The sequence below is a fragment of the Lepisma saccharinum genome, chromosome 15, assembly GCF_977018435.1.
Source record: "Lepisma saccharinum chromosome 15, izLepSacc3.1, whole genome shotgun sequence".
NCBI classification, from domain to species: domain Eukaryota; kingdom Metazoa; phylum Arthropoda; class Insecta; order Zygentoma; family Lepismatidae; genus Lepisma; species Lepisma saccharinum.
The window spans coordinates 61,562,832-61,585,372 of NC_139243.1; the positions used below are offsets into that span (position 1 = coordinate 61,562,832).

The 22,541-nt window shown below is 40.2% G+C and overlaps 1 protein-coding gene across 1 annotated transcript in view; it reads left to right on the plus strand.

Moving 5' to 3' along the window:
- The window catches only part of LOC145999282 (angiotensin-converting enzyme-like), a 280,447-nt gene extending 261,787 nt beyond the window's left edge, over positions 1–18,660 (plus strand). Inside the window, exons 16-19 of the mRNA XM_083136220.1 lie at positions 540–683; positions 5,651–5,842; positions 17,639–17,736; positions 18,655–18,660. Coding sequence (XP_082992346.1) covers positions 540–683; positions 5,651–5,842; positions 17,639–17,736; positions 18,655–18,660 — 440 coding nt within the window. The remainder of the gene's footprint in view (positions 1–539; positions 684–5,650; positions 5,843–17,638; positions 17,737–18,654) is intronic.
- Positions 18,661–22,541: the final 3,881 nt, after the last annotated feature.

The window sequence follows — 22,541 nt, forward strand, 5'->3', positions numbered from 1 at the left end:
TTTGGAGATGGTGTGATCAATACCACGTTCCGGCCCTCCTGTACACTCCCCCCAGGTGCCCACTCATTGATTTGAGGCTGGGTGAGTCCCGAAGCCGCTATATGTGGTGACAAGGACGGATTTTTTTTACCTTAGATCACCCACCCCGAAAATAGAACCCGGGGTCTCTCGCGTGGCAGTCAGACGCCCTACCGACTTTTTTTATTTTAGAAAAGAAATACCCCTATGCAGTAGTATCCCCCGTCATGCACACTTTTCTCAGCTTTCTCACATATCAATTTTTATAATATTTTCGGTTTTCATCATTACGGACAAACACAAACATCCATGTCCTAGACGGGATTCAAACCCGGGACCCCTGGATTCGTAGCGCGCTGTGCTAACCACTCCGCCACTGGGGCCGACAAACTAGACCACCACGGCTCGATATTCATAAAGACATATATGTATCTTCAAATTTGCCCCATCCAAAACACATCAGCCTACCTATGCCTGACCTTGCATTTACATTATGTACTATATATTTTTTTTGCTTGCAGATTTGGAGGGTATAATGGCAGAATCGAGGGATGCTGACGAACTGAAGTACGCGTGGGTGAAGTGGAGAGACGCTGCAGGAAAGGCGATAAGAGAAGACTACAAGACGTACGTGCAGTTGGGCAACGAACTGGCGGCCGCCAACGGTAACTACTCCTTCAAGAGTTCTAGAAAGTCAATTATCTGATTAAACGACAATGTAGCTATACCCCATCCCGGGAATCTGTGGAGCAAGACCGTGCATAACGGCACATAAGGGGAGAATGTGAGTGGGCGGAGCAAAGCTACAAACGGCTGTTTCCCCTCCATGCGCTCCCTTCCCCTCTCTCGCGTTCATTGGTCGAGTCCTCTCGAGACTTGCATTCCTCCTGTCGCTCCAGAGATTCCCGGAACGGAGTATAAAGTTCATGTAAAGTGATTCGGACATCTTCGTCCATCTTCGTTACCCTTCGGTGCGTCGAAAACTCCCTTGGATACTCCGTTCCGTAGTTCTGGGTACGGAGAGTATAAGGGAATGGAATAACGGAGCTTAGAATATCCACTTGCTGGCTTCGGCTGGAGAAGTTATATGTTCACATTTCAATGTTAACGCTCAGTTTGAACTATGACCGACGCCAACGAAGCGTTTTCGAAATTCCAATCAAACCTCATTCCTTTTTCCATCATTGCAATTGTTTGTAATAATATAAATACAGGGTGGGCCAAAAGTTCCTTACCACCCCTTGTAAAAATCGTTTTAGTGGAAATTGATGAATAACAACCAGGTGTGACCACATTAGGCCTAGGGGGAAGTCATAAGGTGGGGGTGCCCTTGACGGCGGCCATCTTGAAAGCCGCCATCTTGGATACAAGTCCAGTCTTGTAAATGGGAAGGTAGGCATGCGATACATGATTTTAGGCTAGAATTTGATAAGGAAAACAATGGTGAAGTCGTAATGTTGAAATCTTCATTTGTTAAAAAGTTACAGACATTCAAATGTTGGAATCACACTTTTACATATGGTGCTCTACGTGCTCTACGTGAGCGCCCTCCAGCGCCACGCACGTGTGTACTCGTTCACTCCAATTGTCCATGACCCTGCTAAGTGTGTCAGGTAAAATATCAGCACAGGCTGCAAAGATCCTTTCTTCCAGGTGAGCAACATTCCTGATCTTCTCGGCGTATACCTTGGCCTTTAAATGACCCCACAAATAAATATCCAATGGAGTCAGATCGGGGTAAACGTGCCGGCCACTCAATGGGACCACGACGCCCGATCCACCGTCCAGGAAATTGTTCATGCAGATAATCACGGACGTTTAATCCATAATGGGGAGGTGCACCATCCTGTTGGAAAAATAAGGGAAATGTGCCATCCTCGGACAACACGGACGGCAGGATGAGATCACGCAACATTGCAAAATAATGATCAGCATTAAGGTTACCAGGAATGACGAATGGACCAATTAGTTTGGTACCCCATAGGCCGCACCACACCATAACTTTACCAGCTCTTACCAATTTACAGGGGTCAACCCAGTGAGGATTGGTAGCGGATCAATAACGACAGTTTTGTTTGTTGACCTCTCCTTGCACATAAAAATTCGCTTCGTCGGAAAACAGGATTTTTGAGGCGAATGTGGAATCTGCTTCAAGTTGGGCAACTGTCCAGTCACAGAATTCCAGGTGTCGATTTGGGTCGTCTCCTGATAAATAATGTTGAAGTTGCAATTTGTACGGATGCCAATTGTTTTTCTTTAGGATGCGTCTGATGGATGTACGGCTGACACCACATGCCGCTGAGAGGCGACGAGTACTGAAGTGTGGTGATGTTGGAACAGATGCCAACACTGCTATGGTTGTGCCTTCGTCTGTTGCAGTAGTGGGTCTTCCAGACCTGGGTTTGTCCGCTACTGAACCAGTATCCATGAATTTCTGGAAGAGGTTGGCAACACTCACATGAGACACAGGATGTCGATCTGGGTGCCGTTCATTAAATTCAGCTGATACAACCCTTGCACTCCTTCCACCCCATGCCCTTATTAACTCTTTCCTCTCCTCTGTGGTTAGTGGCATGATTTAGGCACCTGCAACAAATAAAAAATGAATGTGTGATTCCAACATTTGAATGCCTGTAACATTTTAACAAATGAAGATTTCAACATTACGACTTCACCATTGTTTTCCTTATCAAATTCTAGCCTAAAATCATGTATCGCATGCCTACCTTCCCATTTACAAAACTGGACTTGTATCCAAGATGGCGGCTTTCAAGATGGCGCCGTCAAGGTTTAACGACCCTGCGTGGTCGCCACATTTAACGACCCTGCGTGGTCGCAATATTATATTTTGTTAAGAAGGTTTGGATAAAGAATGCAGGCTTAATGTCCCGTACACTTTTAGTTTAAATGTTAACGGATCCACCTCTACGTTTATTAGCTTCGACCCTGCGTGGTCGCTCTATTCAGTAAACGTTAACGGATCCAACTCTACTTTTGTTAGCTTCGACCCTGAGTGGTCGCTGTATTCGGTAAATGTTATAATTTATTGTCATTTACTCTGTTCAATTCGTTGCAGAGTCCTGCGAGGCTCATTATTAAGTGTATTGTCTGAATGCACACAGTTTTAGTTTATATTGACACGTGCATCTAGTGATTTTCCCACTAGTGTTTTCTTGATGTCACTTCTTGGATGTTTCTCAGTACGAAGTTTGCTATATGTAAAAAAATGAGTTAGCAACGCGTACTTGTAGTTAAAATTTTCACCACCAATGCGCCACCCCCGCAAGTATAAAGCCAGCGCAGCAAGGCACGGAGCTCAGTTGGCTCCCTGATGTCAACAGGCAAACATCCAGGGTTAACTGGCCTCCCAGCCTGAAGAATAGAAGCCATTCCAGAAGGAAGGACGGAGAAAGAAGAAGAAGAGCCTAGCAGCAACCTACCTACCTGGTCCGCTCGCTTCGGCTGATAGGTGTCCAGGTTCTACCTGCCCGGCTTGTCTGGGAGCACCCGGACCTTCCTTTCTAACCTGCCGTCCCTTCATAGGAGACACCGGTTGGCTTGCCAATTCCCAGCTAAAGCCGGGGGTGTCGCGGCATCCTTTAATCCTTTTACCCTGCGCCCGTTATTCGGGAGTACCGATTGTTTTCTGCCAATTCCCGGCTGTGGTTGGGGTACTACGCACAACCTACTCTCTTTTACAGGGGAACCCGTGACGTCAGCGGCGACCAAGACCCTAAATAAAATTAGGTCCCCAATACTCCCCTTGGCGCCTCACAGCGAGGAATAAATTGGATGTTCCCTGCCCCCCTTATCTCTTCGAGACCAAAGGTGGTACAGGTAAAAGAACGTGCGTGGTACAGGTAAAAGCACGTGTGTGGTACAAGTAAATGCAAGCGCGTGGTAAGGGTTTCAGGTAAAGACACGTGTGTAAGTGTGCTAACGGACACCCTTGTGTTGAGATTATAATAAACATATATATTCAGCTGGTATAGTCTTTCCTTACACCCAGCAAGCCCTGAGATAATTCTGAGTCCATGTTCTACGGCTGACAAAAAGTTAGCGCAAATGGGTAGGCTTTTGCCGTCCACTTAATTGTAAGGTTTAGTGTGTAGAACGCAGCCCGTGCCAGTACTTCTGCGCTGTGTTGTTAGTGTAGTGCGGAGCACGTGAGGAGGACGTTGCAAAGGGCACCCCCACCTTATGACTTCCCCCTAGGCCTAATGTGGTCACACATGGTTGTTATTCATCAATTTCCACTAAAACGATTTTTACAAGGGGTGGTAAGGGACTTTTGGCCCACTCTGTACATTAAGACTTCTAAAAAATCAGTCAACTGAGACTGAACGAACATACGTAGCTATTGTGCAGAGATCTATAGAGACATGAATTTTACACGGGTATTAATTTTGCCTATGTGGACATTTTCTAAACAATAAGCAAGAAAATTAGGTAACACTTTACTATAGGGGTGACGGATTTCTTACTTTTTACAGGAGAGAATACTTAACGGAAATCATTTTCTGTAGCGTTGTGGAAGTTCGTGAATGTAGTTTTGATCCATTTTAATTGGAATGCATGTTGTTTTCTACGAAAATCTCTGTCCGACACGCTGTTTCTGCTGACGCGATTTGCTTTCTGCACGAGAGCACAATGTTCCGTGTGTTAGATGACATAAACCCCGTAGTCAGTGTTTCAAACTCGTTGTGTTTTCACTATAACATGACGTGTTGAGTATTTTTTTTTTTAACTATGTTTGCCTAACCTAACCTACCCTTACGGAAAATTGTTTGTGGGGCTAACGTGAATGGTTTTTGGGACTAACATCAATGGTTTGTTGGGCTAACGTGAATGGTTTGTGGAGTTAACGTGAATGGTTTGTGGGGCTAACGTCAATGGTTTGCGAGGTATTATCATAATTTCAAATCCGGGCACGAAAGTAGGTATTTTCCGGTGAACAAGGTTGCAACACTGCATAAATCCACAAAAAAAAAAAAAAAAACAAAAAAAAACAACAACTCACAACGCGCGATGAACCAGTACGCTATTGCCATAATGTGTGTTACAGAATCGAAATAACGAGTAACAGTAAGTACTCGTAAATGTAAGAAATACATTATTTTCGTTAGAAATTCATTACTTCACCTAAAAAAATCTTCCGCATTCCAGAATAATACGTTAGCAATGTAAAAAAGTGTGAAATGAATGATTTATAGGTTTCACCCCTATAGTAAAGTAGTACCGAAAATTATTCACTACATGAACATTCTGTATGCGCAAGAAGTTACTAACATGTAAACAAGTTCTTGAACGAAGTGAATGCTAATATCGATATAAGGCAGATGTGGAGTCACTTGCAAAAAGTCATATGATACTCATCGAAAGTTTTAGCTACGTTCAAAGTCACCGTTGGGTGACTTTTGGACACTATATTATGTTCCAGAAACATGTACACATAGTTATATTATTACTGTATGAAAGAAAATTACCAGCACGAATAACTGTAACTTGGATTTTTTTTAAAAAGTTGCTTTCAGAACACTGGGAATACACGCCCACACAGTGATATCAAATTCGATCGATTTTATCTCCAGTTAAGGTATTTCGCTTTCACTGATCAACTTTTTCTACGCAGGCTTTCAAGACCTCGGCGAGATGTGGCGCCACATGTACGAGTCGCCAACCTTCAAGGAGGACATCTTGAATCTGTGGAACCAGATCCGAAGCTTCTACTTCTCCCTCCACAGCTACGTCAGGAACAAACTGACCGCTCGCTACGGCGAAGAGGTGGTGGGAGACGATGGGCTGATTCCCGCTCATTTACTCGGTAAGATTCTCATTATTCAAAGCTCTATCACTACGCTTAACGATCTGTGGACAAACTGGCGAAAATCATCCAGGTCTGTGCTTGTTTACGTCACTCACAAGAAAGGGCGGAGTTTGAGCTTTTGCTTTGGGGGTGGGGGGCAGACTCTGGGAGAAGCATATGAGGTACCTGAGGGTTATTGAATATCCCCTAGCTTATAAGTGGTCCGGAGACCTTCCCCCGGAAATTAAAAAAACAATAACTTTAAAAACACTGAGTTCTAGGCCTTTTAGATTTGAAAATGTTAAATTTCCTCGCATAAGTAAACAAATATTAATTAGTATATTGGTTGTCAGTTTTAAAAGAAGCAAAACAGTACGATTATTGCATTTTGCATTTCATTAATTTTTTATTGATACAATACTCGTATTACTTTTAAAAAAAGTTACGGTACAATAGTAAGCTTCAGAAATTTTAGAAAAATTAAATTCAAAGGTTCTTGTAATGCCTTAGCAGTAACAGTTGACTCAACACAAAGTCATTTTACGTTTTTCTTTCTTCAAACTGTACACATCAATCAAATCGTCTAAGACCCGCCATTGCGGCGCAATTACCGCATAAGCACAAGCCATAATGCCAAACGTCAAGATTTGCGGTATGGCTTCATAACAAAAATGTAGTAACTGAACTTAATCATGTGTTATATTTTTAGTCTTTTTTTAAGTTGAAAGGGACAGGCCTTCCCTGACCCCTCCAGAACTCCGCCTATGCTCACAAGGAGAGGCTAAGGCTTGGGAAATTGAGTTTGGGACGGGACTTCGTGTAATGGTAGGGTACCGCGCGATAACACCGAAAAATATTAATTGCTGTGTAAACGCAGGGTCCCTGAAAATAGGCGAATGAACAGAATTGCGCTGGTGCCACATGTGGGAAAAGCAAAGCGACAGCGTGATAAAAAGTCGCTGGTTCCCGCGCAACGTGTGGCAACGTCAACCTGGCTGCGTTGCTTAGTTCGAGTGTCAGACCGACCTCTCTCCGGGGCATACAGTTGTCATCGATGACCTTTCGAGCAAACACTGCCAGTTTGTATCACATGGTTTACAAAGACCAACGAGATCTTTCATTCTCAGTTGGCTGCCATGAAAGCCAGAAGGAAACAGTTTTAGGCGAGTGTTCCTTTGTTAAATCTAAGTGCAATATTTTATGGCAGTTTAATGTATAATTTTTAATCAGATGTATAATTTTAAAATTAAGCTTACAGTCTGTTTTAAACTGATTATCTAACTATAGAAAACAGCTTCTTGTCCTACATGAATTAATGTTAAGTATACAGTTATGCAAATTGTATATAGAAAGCTACACTCAATATGGAAATTACAAATGTATGAAATTTTTTAAAAAAATATGTAATAGTAGTAATAATAGTAATGCAATAACATTAAAAGAAATGACAACAATAATAATAGCAGTAATAATATTATTAATAATAAAAGTGGCCGCGGTGGCTTAGTCGGTAACGCGTCTGACTACCATGCTCAAGGTCCCGGGTTCGATCCCCGGCCGGTTCAAATCCGGGAACTTTTCTAAGGATGGAAGCGGCCCCGGCGCCCACCCAGCGTCGAATTAACATGGGAAACCTGGGGGGTAAAGGCGGTCAGGGGCGTGGTGCTGATCACATCACCCCCACTCACGACCGGATCAAGAAAGTGTGGGGCGTTAGAGTAGTCACAAGAAAAGCTTGCCACAAAAATCTGCGCGGACTTTCGCCAACATTCGGGTCAACTCGGTAGCTCCGCCCTTCATCCGAACGAAGGTTGCCGCGTAGACGGAAGTTTGCAAGGCGACAGCCGATCTAGGGGTCTCGACCGACTGAATGTTAACACACAAATTGAAAACTGTAAGAGGCGCAGCGAATTTAGTACTTTATTACAATTATGAATAATATGTCATTCTTTTAAACATAAAGATATCCATAAATATACCTGGTCTTCTCCAGATGGTAAAACTCATAATCAGATAGATCATATTCTCATTGATAAGAGAAGGCATACTAGTATAATTGATGTTCGTACACATAGAGGTGCTGACTGTGCCAGTGACCATTATTTAGTAATTGCTAAATTAAGAGAAAGACTCTCAGTGATAAATCATAAGCAACAAAATCTAAAAGTTATAAAATTTGATACAGGAAAGTTTGCTGATGAAAGAATTAAGAAAGATTACCAAATTAAACTGTCAAATAGATTTGATGTTTTGCAGGATTTAAATGATGATGAAAATATAAATGAAACAGACGTAAATAAGAATTGGGAGCACATACGTAATGCAATAGAATCAGCAGCTAAAGAAAGTATAGGATACCATAAACCGAGAAAAAGTAAGCCATGGTTTGATAATGAATGTCATAATCTAATAGAAATAAGAAATCAGGCTAGACTTAGGTGGTTAAATTACTCGGATGATACAAATCTAAGCAATTATAATAGAATAAAGCGAGAAGTTAACCGCACGTTTAGAAGTAAAAAAAGAGATTACTTGAAAAGCAAAATTAACGAAATTGAAACAAACAGCAAAAATAAAAATATCAGAGATTTATATAAAGGTGTAAATGAGTTTAGAAAGGGGTGGCAACCTAAAGTAAACTTGATAAAAGATAAAGACGGTGATTTTCTAGCTGACCCAAGCGATATTCTAAATAGATGGAAGAACTACTTTAATGACCTTTTAAATGTCCATGTAGGAGATAAATCAGAAGTAAATGAAGTACACACAGCAGAACCTTTAGTTCCAAAACCTAACTTGACTGAAGTTAAAGATGCTATTAAAAGGCTTAAGAATAACAAAGCACCTGGCATTGATTTAATACCAGCTGAGTTAATTAAATATGGTGGAAATTCATTAATATGTCAAATTCATAAATTAATTTGTTTAATATGGAATAAAGAAGAAATCCCTCAACAGTGGAAAGAATCCATAATTGTTCCTGTGTTTAAAAAAGGTGATAAAATGAACTGCAATAATTACCGTGGAATTTCTCTACTCTCAACAACATACAAAATATTGTCTAACATTCTTTTGACAAGACTAACCCCATATGCTAATGAAATTATAGGTGATTATCAATGTGGATTTAAATGTAACAGATCAACTACAGATCAAATTTTTCACATCAGACAGACACTTGAAAAAAAGTGGGAATATAATCAAAATGTCCATCAGCTATTCATTGATTTCAAAAAAGCATATGATTCGGTCAAAAGAGATAAATTATATAATATATTAGTAGAGTTTGGAATACCTAAGAAGCTTGTTAGTATGATAAAAATATGCACCAGTGAAACGGAAAGTAAAATTCGTGTGGGTAATAATATGTCTGACAAATTTATAATTCATGATGGGTTAAAACAAGGAGATGCATTATCTCCATTGCTCTTTAATTTTGCCTTAGAATATGCTGTAAGGAAGGTAAAAGAAACTAAAGAAGGACTAAAATTAAATGGTGTGACTCAGTTGTTAGCATATGCAGATGATGTAGACTTATTAGGGGATGATATAAATACAATTAAGAATAATGCTAAAATATTTTTCAAAACTGCTAAAGAGATAGGTTTGGAAGTTAACAAAGAGAAAACTAAATATATGCTTACAGGCCGAAACCAAGTGTTAGGTAATAATCAAAATCTAATTATTGATAACAACTCGTTTGAACAAGTTTCCAAATTCAAATACTTAGAAGTAATATTAACAAGTGAAAATTATATTAGAGAGGAAATAAAAAGTAGACTTAATTCAGGAAATGCATGCTACTTTTCTCTTCATAAACTTTTGTCTTCTCGTTTAATATCTAAGAAACTAAAAGTTAAAATATACAAAACAGTAATTTTGCCTGTAGTATTATATGGGTGTGAAACTTGGTTCCTTACATTGAAAGAGGAACATAAATTGAGAGTATTTGGAAATAAAATCCTTAGGAAAATATTTGGACCTAAAAGGGATGAGGAGACAGGTGAGTGGAGAAGGTTACATAATTTAGAACTACATAATTTGTATTCATGTCCAGATATTATTAGAACAATTAAATCAAGAAGACTTAGGTGGGCAGGCCATGTGGCACGAATGGGAGAGGAAAGAGGAGTTTACAGGATTCTTGTTGGGAAACCAGATGGTAAGAGACCTGTAGGAAGGCCAAGACGAAGATGGAGGGACAACGTTGAGATGGACCTACAGGAAATTGGTAGGGATGGAAAAGAGTATATAGATCTTGCTCAAGATAGGGACAGATGGAAGGCCTGTGTTGCTGCAGCCATGAACCTTCGGGTTTAAGAAGGCTAGAGAGTTAGTTAGTTTAGTTATGTCATTCTTCTTCATTAATATTGTGCGCGTGTCTTCTGTTTTTTTCCACCGAAATCCCAAGTCTCGAACTATCTTGCTTAGTGTAGTTACATCACCTTCAAACTGTATATCTTCAAACAACTTCCTACGAATATTTTCCAGCGTTGGTCTCTCGGCATTGGTTTTATGAAAATTGTGAATTGTTCGCCTTACCACACATTTATCAAAATTATCCAATTCACACTTTTTGACACATTTTGGTCTTTATTTCCCCGGGTTTGTAAACGATTCAACTTCCCTGCTTTCAACCGTTCTCGCTTGTTGAAGCACACTCCGCATCGACCTTTCGGACACACCCGTTGCTTTCGCCACTTTCACTTGAATTTCTTTTACATTGCGAGGAGAACCTGTTTTATTTCTCATGAATTTGTAGACGTTATAAATATCTTCCCTTGTTTGACTATGTAATGTTTTGGCACTTCCTAATGTAGACTTATGTGGGGCCATTGTTACGCTCTACAGCACATACACAGTCACGTAGAGCTGATATTTAAATATTTTTACACAGAACGCCACGAGCCACCACAATTCCACAAGAACACTAACTCGCTCTTGCTGTGCGTGCACCGCGGGACGATACATACCGCTCGAGCCGATGTTGAAGACTGTGCCCTGCAACGTGCGTATTATCAAGCAGAGCAGCCCCGTGATGAGCATTGGGTCACACAGGCGAAATCGCGTTCTCTGCGCATCGGTGATTGTGGCAAGCTTTTCTTGAGACCACTCTACCCCCATACGCCTTCATGGCGTGGTGCTATGCATAGGGGAGCACTTTACTTTACTTTTTTAATAATAAAAGTTTCTTTGACTCTGCCCACCTGAGAAAAAATCCTGCGGACGCCCTTGACCATGATAACAAAACTAATAATCATAATACAGTAAAACCTAGTTAATCCGTACCCCGATAAGCCAGACTTCGCTTAATTCGGACAAACAAAAAAAAAGAGAAGAAAAAAAATCAGAATGCAAGGTTATAAATGTGGCTAGAAGTCAGCAAGAGAACTTCCCAAAGAAAAGGCAGTCAACCACTGATGAAATTCTGTTTCCCGCAGACTTTGTACTGTACTGCATAGTGTATTTAGGCCCATGCCCGTACCCAGGATTTTTTGAGGGGGTGGGGGGAAGCCCGAAACCTTTGTTTTACGTGTGTGTGAGTGTATATATACCGGGTGGTCCATTTATAATGATAGTATGGAATATCGCATGCATAATGCATCCAATCGAAAAATTGCATAGAAAAAAAGTTTGATACACCCCCATTCGTTTTACATATTTGGATTCCGTGTTGAAAAAGAAGTATTTTTTGTTCGAAAAATTTTGTAAAAAAATTGCAACCTTCGAACATTTATAAACATTTGGTAGTTTCAGTTTCATTTTGTTCCCTTTATGTAATAACAGTTCTGGTTCCCGTTGAGAACATTGCAAAAAACTAATTTTATTAAAAAAAAGTGTGCAAAGAATTCGGCAAAAGATAATTCTTTGCAATATATGTTTTTGTGTAACAATAAATAATATTAATTTGTTCCAACTGTTTGGTTTCAAGGGACAATTTCATATGAACAACAAAATTAAGTATGTTACTACAAATTACCTTGTAGTTATCATTTGAGGTACACAAATGAATGTCCCTAGGTTCCGGAATTTCTAATACAAGTACTCTGCGAATTCTGAGAAGTTTCAAGTTCCATCCGTACCGTATTTCTTTGCACCAGGAACTTCATGGTGAAGACTTTCAAAATCGTTTAAATTTGTGCAATTGGGCGCTGCAACAGATGCAAATGAATGAACAATTCTTTTCATCGGTGTTATTCTCTGATGAATCGTCATTCACCAACCATGGTCATATCCAGGGCTCGAAGAATCCCGGTCGCCAGGTCGCCATGGCGACTAAAAATTTCATCCTGGCAACTGTGATGTTTTGCTGTAATATGTACGAAATGTTGATGATTCTAAGTTCAAATTGCAGTACAGCGTAAGTTAGCATATGAAGGGCCAGGGGGAAAAACGATGAATGTTCATTCGAGACAATTTGCCAGGAAATGAAAAACAAAGTATTTCTTTCCATAAGAACGTTAACATATGCCAAAATAATAATGCGTTTTTCAGGCACTTCTCATCGTTTCCCAACCAAGGCCGTTCTCATTCTTATAGTACAGCTTCTGAACTATCAGATGGCGTTGCGATCTCAAAATGGGCGAAAAATCGACATTCATCGTTTTTCCCCCTGGCCCTTCATATGATTTATTTGTTTGATCAACGTTGTGAACATTCCATAGAGTCAGTAACAATTTCTTACCCTTTGTCCCCCATTTCCTGCTTTCTCAAATAATTTAGCGATGTTTTGAATACCGTGATGTTCAGCATTTTATACAGAGTGTGTCAAAAGTCGCACAACAGTTCACTCCGTACAGAAAATTATATAAATTAATAACTGACGGAAAGCAGCATTCAAATTTTTCCAGAAATGAACTTCTGAGTAACAAAATTATGTAATAAATTATCGAAGAGTCATAAATAGACATTTGATGACTGATGCCATGTCAGTCTGTCATTTGCGACCAATATTGGTCATGTACAACATTTGATGAATTTTTGACTGGCGATTTTATGGGTTGAGTGAAAAGTGCCATGTTTGGGACATATATCCGTATATCTCAACACTAGCAGTTCGAAATTATGCCAACAGTTGCATGCAACATGTGTCGTAAGTATTGGCTATACATTTAAGTGAAAAATCGTAAATCATGATTTTGTGGCGAAATTGGACTCTTGAGAGAATCCTAGGCTGCCCCTGGCTCACTTTCGCCTCTACTGTGCCTGTTTTTTTAAAATTGATTCAGCATGGCGTATTCATTGGAGAAGTGCGTGTGCATTGCTGAAGAGTATTTTACTACTCATTCTTACACTCATGTGCAAGAGGTTTTCCAAGAAAAATGCCCTGCTTCAGCTGTACCTCACAAAGCAACTGTTTTACAACCAGTCAAACACCAACAAATCATCGCACAAATTGTTTGAGTTGGTATTTATTGTTGAAAATCACTTCTCAGATGTTTTCAGCAAATTAACAATGGTTTTTAAAATAATGTAATCTCTTTTATTTAGATAAATGCTAACATAAATTTATGAACCCAGATAGCCTACAGGATTAGTTTAGTGCAGAAAACCCGGTGTAAATATCTCTTACGATTTTCATGATATATATAGTATTTTCAAAGTTTGGATTGCGCGACTTTTGAAACATACTGTACGTAGTATGCACAATTACTAGTAGGTGGTTTCCTGGCGCCTGATTTTCAGAACTGGCGCCTGGCTTTGGAGAAAATTTTTCGAGTACTGGTCATATCAAAAGACACAATATGCATTATTGGTCTATTGAAAATCCGCATTGGATTCGAGAAGTTGAACACCAAAGACCTTGGAGTGTAAATGTTTGGTGCTGAATAATTGGAAGCCGATTGATTGGACCATATTTCATTGAAGGCACATTAAATGGACAAAAGTACCAGAATTTTTGGTAAATATTCTGCCAGGGCTGTTAGAAGAATTGCCACTGCACTAGCGCTGCAACATGTGGTATCAACATGATGGTTGTCCAGTTCACTACTCCATTCTAACTCGAGCCATGTTGGACACAAAGTTTCCTGATCAATGGATAGGACGTGAAGGACCCGTTTCTTGGCCAACTCGTTAACCCGATCTCACGTCGCCTGATTTCTGCCTTTGGAAAAAGAAAAGAAAAGAAAAGTGCTACTACGAAGTTCCAACAACGCAGAAAACATGCGGCAACGACTTATTGATGCTTGTGCCTGTATCACTCCTGACATTTTGGGACGAACAGCGTGGAGCTTCAGACACCGTGTTTTGAAATGCATTGAAGAGAACGGTCATAATTTTGAATATTTGCTCCTTCAAACTTTTATTTGTGTACCTCAAATGATAACTAATTTGTAGTAACATACTTAATTTTGTTGTTCATATGAAATTGTTCCTTGAAACCAAAGAGTTGGAACAAATTAATATTATTTATTGTTACACAAAAACATATATTGCAAAGAATTATCTTTTGCCGAATTCTTTGCACACATTTTTTGAATAAAATTCGTTTTTGCAATGTTTTCAACGGAAACCAAAACTGTTATTACATAAAGGGAACAAAATGAAACTGAAACTACCAAATGTTTATAAATGTTCGAAGGTTGCAATTTTTTTACAATTTTTTTCGAACAAAAAATACTTCTTTTTCAACACGGAATCTAAATATGTTAAACGAATGGGGGTGTTCCATTTGAAATTTCACATTTATTCCCCACCCCACTAAGGGATGGGTGGCGGCAACGAAATTTTTGCGCCATTGACTTACCCTCAATAGTATCAAACGTTTTCCAATTTGATATAACTTTAAAATCTTATCTATGGCTGTAGAAGTACGTTTTTACCCCATGCTGTTAACAGCCCTAAAGAGAGAGAGAGAGAGAACAAGAGATACAGTGACGTGCACTGAGGAGTAGCTAGTCTAGCAGAGATAGGTCAATCAATCTCAAATCTCTAATTATTTTCAAATCACAATATTTATGGTTTTGTTGAAGCCACAGTTCATATGCAACACTTTTTTTTTACGCGCTTCTCGTCCCTCGGTGCGTTCAGCGGCCTAGCTCGCTCTTTCTCCGCCTCACAGTTCCAGGTAGAAACGGGTTTTCGAAGGGAAAGGGAAGATTTCTGTCTCTACCTCCCTTCCCCGCTCCAATGGTTGAAAACCCGTGCTTTCAGGTCCTCCAGTCTATCTCCTATAGGACAGATAGGGGATAGGTTTTCCTTCGCTTCCTTTGTAAATCCTCTAAAGAACTAAGGGGAAATTTTTCTGCAGTACTTATGTTCTCTGTCTTTACATTACTTTTTACACGTTGTTACAATATGTATGTATAATATGGGATGTACTTTTATCATTTATGCAATTGGAACGTCTTATGTGCAGACAAAATTTTATGCTTTTTTTAAAAATATGGAATATATAATGATTAAATAACAAATATTTGCTCACGCTCTCTCTTGCTCTCGTTTTAGTAGTGTTTTATTTAAATATACTAATCTCTTGGCCTCCAATAAAAAAAATGGATAAGCTAAACAATCATAAATACGGATGTACTTATTTGGGCAAGAGAACGCGCGTTCTAATTCTTGTTGTTGGTTTGGTTTATTTTACTTCGCTTTTCTGCCACATTTGGTTATCGCGAAAATGAGGATGAGTGATGATATGATGAAACTGATGAAGGGACCTCACAATGAACAATTCAGGCCGGGATTCGTGACGAGCGTGCATTCTTGTTCTTATGTGTCATACTCTGCATGCAGTGAATAATGAGAAAATTAGAAATGAAAAATGTATCCCAGAACTCAAAAAGCCAAATGAATATCATTGAAGAAAGTAGAAAAATGGTTTGTTTAAAGGTGTGTTTTGTTACCCATCGCTTTTTCTAGCTGTATAGATTTAATCGGAATAAGTAGCTAAGAGCTTGGAAAGTCGTGAGGGACAATCAAAGAGAGAATTCTAGGCTCCGATTTCACAGTGCCCTGCAGATGCACTGGGAGGAAATTATTTGTATTTTCTTCTCTCTTCCATCGCTTTACCTAATTTCTGCCATGACGATGAACGTTGATTAAATTAAACGGGTGAAGAGTGGTTGCAAATAAACACTCATGCAAAGGCCAGGGCTCGAGCCCGGATCCTTCAGTAACGAGATCGTGAGATGGGGAAATTATGGAAATCAAGCAATGCAAATTTTTTGAAAAAACGTTAATCATAACATATATAAAGATGGTATTTATAAAACTAAATTGAAAATTACTACTCAGGAGGAATGAAGTTTGCTTTACCGATACCCACGTATCCGAATGGTTAGCGCCTTCCTCACATGTTTGTTGTCGGCCAACCTACCTGGGGGGAGTGGAAGTGGTCCCGGATATGTACCCGATGGAGGCATATAGTGGTTCGGATCCCACATTAAACTATAGGTCTAGTCCCGATTAGCCTTTCTGTGTATAAAGTGGACTTAATCAACCAAATGTATAAAAAAGCGAATCAAATAAAATCATTCATTGATTGATTGTTTGATTTGGTTTATTTTACTTCGCTTTCCGCCATATTTGGCTAATCGCGAAGACGATACGATAAAATTGATGAAGGGACACACAAAGATCACCCATTGCCAAGCCGAGATTCAAACCCGGCATCTCTGGCTCAGTAGTCAAATCAAATCGTTTTTGATTTTCGAAAGTGGGTGGAAGTTATGTGTACAATTTTTTGTAGTCATTCCTAACTTTGCAATTTTTCCTGTATTTGACGTTCTTCTTTTAGGAATACTGGGCCCTAAAAGGTGGAAGGATTATGACCCGTAGGGCACGCCACTCATTGCTACCCCAAGTGTCGACGTCACCGCACGTCACTGAAGAGATATATGCAACATTCACACACAGGCTGACATCATTCTTTGTTATTCCTTCTTTGTATGTGTTTATCATGTTATCCTTAGTAAAGTATGTTTGAAGTCCAAACTAATTGCTTATCTTTGTTGTTATAACACAAACTCTTATCCTCGGAAACTTTTAATGGGGAAATTTTTTTAATAGAACAAGATCATTGGTGGGAAGGTGGGACATGCCCCTTCCGCCATGGAAATTCGTACCCTGAATGTGACCACCAACGCTATGGAATTATCCGTATAATGAAGAACATGTCTGAATGTGAATTATCCACAAAAAGAGGACATTTCCTCATCAAGACTGCAGTTAGAAAAAAGTCAAAACAGGGAGTAAATATGGTGAACTGTCCCGACCAAATTGGAACATTTAGTAGCTTCGCATCAATGGTTATAAAACTAAAATTACTCAATAATATAGACTGCAGACTTCTGCAGTCTGCCTCTCTCCAGAGACAACCCATTCATTTATACAACATGAGAGACTAAATTCTTGCAAATGTTATATTTGTAGGTTTGCATAGAAATATTTCATGGCTCGAGGGAGGGAGCATGGCCCCTTTGCCCCCCACTCCTGGGTACGGACCTGTTTAGGCCTATGCCCTTTAAATACACCATAATAAACGTGTTTTCTTGCTATAAACGGAGTTTTAATGCACTTTATACTGTTCTTTTAGGTTATTTCAGTTAATCCGGACTTTCGTTAAACCGGCACAAAGTATCCTCCCCCCATTACTGTAATGTCGAAACGAAGGATAGCCTAGAGGCCCAAATTTTTTAAATTCTCTCTGAATACCACTCAAAGTCTGTTTGAAGATTCAACGTCCAATCCGTTTGTTCTTGTTGAAAGACCTGTAGCGTTATGTTTCGTAACTTTATTATCTCGAATATTTGAAGTTATTCTTGAACGAATGGTGCATGGTCAATGTTGATGTTGTTTTCTCTATCGCAGGAAACATGTGGGCGCAGTCCTGGGTGAACATAATCGACTTGGTGAGCCCTTTCCCTAACGCTTCAGCTGTGGACGTGACGGGAGAGATGGTCAGCCAGGTACGTATATTTCAAAAAGTGGTATGGAGCGTACCACATACCACAATTCTTGATGTATGTGTACTGTGTGTCCATCTGTGAGTGCCCGTTTCAAGGGTTTCTCAGCGTGCTTTAATGAGCAAGGACTTTTAGAAAACAAGTGGTAGGATGAAGAAACTGCTTCTACAGATCATTCCCTGACATTCGCTACGAGACTCGGCGGCAAGCGGTCTGGCATCAGAGCTTATCTTTCCCGGTGAACGGGTCCGCGACAGTCGCACGCTACAGTCTGTTTTTTCGCTCTCCCTGCCTTCGCTCTCTTTCCCCTTCTGTTGACGTTGCAGACTGACGCCAGTATAATCCTCCCTCGGAAGTTGTGTTGTGTCGTGTCCGTGTGTTGAAGATTGTGGCTTAATATGGCACCACAAAAGTTTACATTACAACAAAGGATTTATCTTGTCGAGTGTTACTTCGGAAAGAGGAATTGTGGAGAAGTGCGACGACGTTTTGCAACGAAATTTCCTGGTGTTCCCGTTCCACATAGGACCACTATATTAAACCTCGAAATAAAAAGGAGAAATCTAAAAAATAAAGTATACAAAGACAATCCGCACACCATCCGTGAGTTAAAAGAGAGTATTGTACGAGAAATCGGGAGAATTACAGTAGACGAACTTCCACGTGTAAATGCCAATTTCCTAGATGCCAGGAATGTGTTGCAGCAGAGGGACATCATTTTCAACACCTTCTGTAGTCAAGGTTAGTACACAATATGAAAACTGTAATTTTAATAGCCGACTCTACCGACTGTCGCGGACCCCGTTCACCGGGAAAAACAAGCACTGGTGCCGGGCCGCTTGCCGCCGAGTCTCGTAGCGAATGTCAGGGAATGCTCTGTAGTCTTCTTAACCCATTGACGCCATGTTTAAATACCTTCAGAGTTGACCAAGAAATCGTATTTAAATTCGGTAGTGCGCAAGTTTGGAGCGCAAAAATAAATTAAAATAAATTGCCTACATAAAAGTTGAAAATGTTATTTTTTGCATAAAAACGAAACTTCGGATCAAGGGGTTGAAATATGAGAATATATAAGCTTTATTGGCTCGGAACTGTGTAATAATCCAATAATTTTTTCTGAAAATTTTCTCTGGTTTGGGATGTGTAGAAAATGAGAGTTTCAAAGGAATATTATCTTTGAACACCAGATTCCACGAAAAATCGAGTTTCGATCGTAGTGTCGAAATAACAGATTATATGCGTTTTGAGAGGCTAAATATGCATAAAAACTCGAAAATGACTTATAAATTTAAATTGGTTACTAAACTATGGAAAATACGAAATTTTGATGCCATAATGGCAGCTGAGGAGAGCGGCAGACGATAAAGAAATGTTTTTTTTCTTACTTCACACAAACACATCGAGTGGCGCCACACTGAGGGAATTTCAAACATCACATATCAGGACTTCGTCTTAGAATGAATACAAGTGACATCTATGAGCTACACACTGAACTACGTGCATTTCTATCAAGGAGTGTAGCATTGCGACTTATGTGTCATAACCAGAGGTGGTCATTTGCGTTCAACCTCCCTCACCCTCACCCTCACGGCTCAGCTTCGCCCTCACCCTCACACGCCCTCACCCTCACGACTCACCAGTCGCCCTCACCCTCACACGCCCTCACCCTCACGGCTCGGCTTCGCCCTCACCCTCACATGCCCTCACCCTCACGATTTGCCTTTCGCCCTCACCCTCACCCTCACACGCCCTCACCCTCACGACTCACCAGTCGCCCTCACCCTCACATGCCCTCACCCTCACGATTTGCCTTTCGCCCTCACCCTCACACGCCCTCGCCCTCACGACTCGCCTTTCGCCCTCACCCTCACACGCCCTCACCCTCACGACTTGCCTCTCGCCCTCGCCCTCACACGCCCTCACCCTCACGGCTCACAGGTCGCCCTCACCCTCACACGCCCTCACCCTCACGGCTCGGCTTCGTCCTCACCCTCACACGCCCTCACCCTCACAACTCTGCTTTCGCCCTCACCCTCACACGCCCTCACCCTCACGGATCGATCTCGCCCTCACCTTCACACGCCCTCACCCTCACGGATCGATCTCGCCCTCACCCTCACACACCCTCACCCTCACAAGTCTTCGGAGGGTGAGGGTGAGGGTGAGGTCTGCCCTCATGAGGGTTGCCCTCCGTAGAGAGTTAGCGATGTTTGAAGAAATAACTGGTTCCTTTACCACGTGCATTTCATACATTGAAATGACACGAAATTGTTAACTCATTCATGTGAAGGAAGTTAATAATAATGATAATAATAATAAATTTTCTTTATTAAGCAAGAAGGTTTAACAATGAGTATCATTTTGGACTAAGATTATTTGAGTTATACGTTGTCACAGAAATCGTGTCATACGAGTATACAGTATTGTGGGTGGGCCCTTGGGTGGGCCACTGACAGTAGCGTTAACTTTATAAACACCTTATCATTGGAAGATGCAACTGCTCTGTCTTTATTTCTTGTTGTTTATCACACTATAACAATGATAATATACAAGCAGCTGAGTTGTATCACTTCATTCTCTGCCCAGAGATGTTGGACTTGATCTCACTACGTCACAATTACCGGAATTCCATAGATGAGAAAGACTTGCCCCGCAGGCGTTCAAAGCCCCTACCCCCACCCTCTTGTCTGCAAGGACAGTTTGGATTTGAAAAACAACATTCCATTCACTGATCTTCTTGGAAACCGTGATGGAAATCTGCACCTCCAACAGGAGTAGCTTGAAGTCAGCTTATAAATGGAAATATGTTCACTAAATAGAACGTAGAAGCTTTTAAAAGGGGGAAATATATTGACGGGGCATAAATTTCGTGATTATGAAGACAGAACAATCAAAGTACAATAGTACTGTGCTACAATTTTGAATATGTCAGTCAATTTCAAAAATTATTTTTCATTGATTCGTGAATCGCTGATTGTATCGTGTCGTGGTTAAATAAACTTTCCTTTGTCAAACAGACTAGTGCCCACGCTGTCATTTTGATAGTGGCGCAACTACAGGGGAGCAGGGAGGCATTGCCCCCTAAAGCTTCGACGGAAGTAAATTCTAGGGGGGCAAACGTTGACGGCCAAGGGCATTTCCAGGGGGTACATAGGAGCAATTGCCCTCCCTTGATTTCAAATTTTGTGCAAATAAAATACATTTCGTAAAATTTTCTTGCTCGCTTCGCTCGGACTGCTTGCTTTACTCAATCTCGTCAAGTTCAGAGCCGTAGTTAGGGGGCGGCGGGATTCGGCCATGGACGCTGAGCGATCGAAATTTTAAAAAAGCTATAAAAGAGAGAATGCCATGGCGCCCCGTGAAATTATTTGCGCCATATTAAATCAATATTCTTTTCAGTTTGGAAAAATTGGATCTAAATATTTTCATATACGCTTTGCTCGCAATATAATTGTTTTCTATAATGTAATATATTTAGGCAATATACATCTGTTGTACATATATGTATTGAATAAATTTTGAATTTGTACACAATTTAGTGGCAGCATGTTACATATGTATTTTCTTATTTTATGTCGCTCCATATTGCATATGTGTAAAACATATGATGTACATGAAAGTTATACATGTCATGTGTACGAAAAGAATTATAATCGGAATGCATTTATCGTGCATTTTCTGCCATTCAAAAATACAGTTTGTGTGATTGTTTTCCATTATTAGCTAATGTGAAATTGAACGTGTTGAAAAGATATTTCAAATCGTTTGACCAAACAAATACTTTAGCACCGACTTCTACCCCCTTTTTGCGTAATTTAACAGGATAACAACGTTTTTGATGCTGCTACTACTACTACTAATAATAATAATAATGATGATGTCATTTTTACTACTACTACTATTGGTACTTTTACCCTGGTACTTGCCCCCCCCCCCCCCCCGACAAAAATTCGTCGTTGCACCTCTGCGTTTTGGAATCCAAGAATTCCACTTCTAACTGGTGGACAATTTAGTACTTCTCCCATTGTAATTGTAGGTGCAGTAGATATTAGCTTATTTGAGCATAAAGTTTACGTCTAACAAACTACATCCCTTGAAAACGAATGTAAAATATTACTACCTTGTTGATGGGCAATGTACATTGCTTCTTTTTCTTCTTATTTTGAACCGGCCCCTGATGCGGAGTGGTTAGCACATCGCGTTACGACGCAAGGGGTCCCGGGTTCGACTGTCGGCTTGTGCATGGATGTTTGTGAGTCACCATTCATTAATTTCATCATATCATCTCATCACGCATCCCATCTTCGCAATTAGCCAAAATTGGCACAAAAGCGGAGTACAATAAAGCAAATCAATCAATCAATCAAATCGTATTTTGGTTTCTTCACGTTCCAATTATACTTCTCTAGAATAGCAACGATAAAGATACATGAATAAGGAATAGGCGAGGGAACACAAAGAAAAACCAATATCTGGGCACATGAAACTTTTCATTTCATTTTCTCTCCCCAAAAAACTATTTCACTTCATTTTTTTTTCGGAAGAAATCCGTCATAATACACGGTCAGTGTTTCGATTAATAAATAATCACATAATAATCACATGCGTTTAACAGAGTGGGTTATGTCAAAGATACTACGAATATCATATGCTACTGCTGCCTACAGCCCATGTAATTCGTCTCGATTTTAAGACAACACAACGTTGCAATTACCAAACATTTAGTTTAGTTTATTTTCCGTCAAGAAAATTTGTTGATTTAAACTCTACCAGGTAAATGGAAATCTGATCGTCATGATATGAATGCT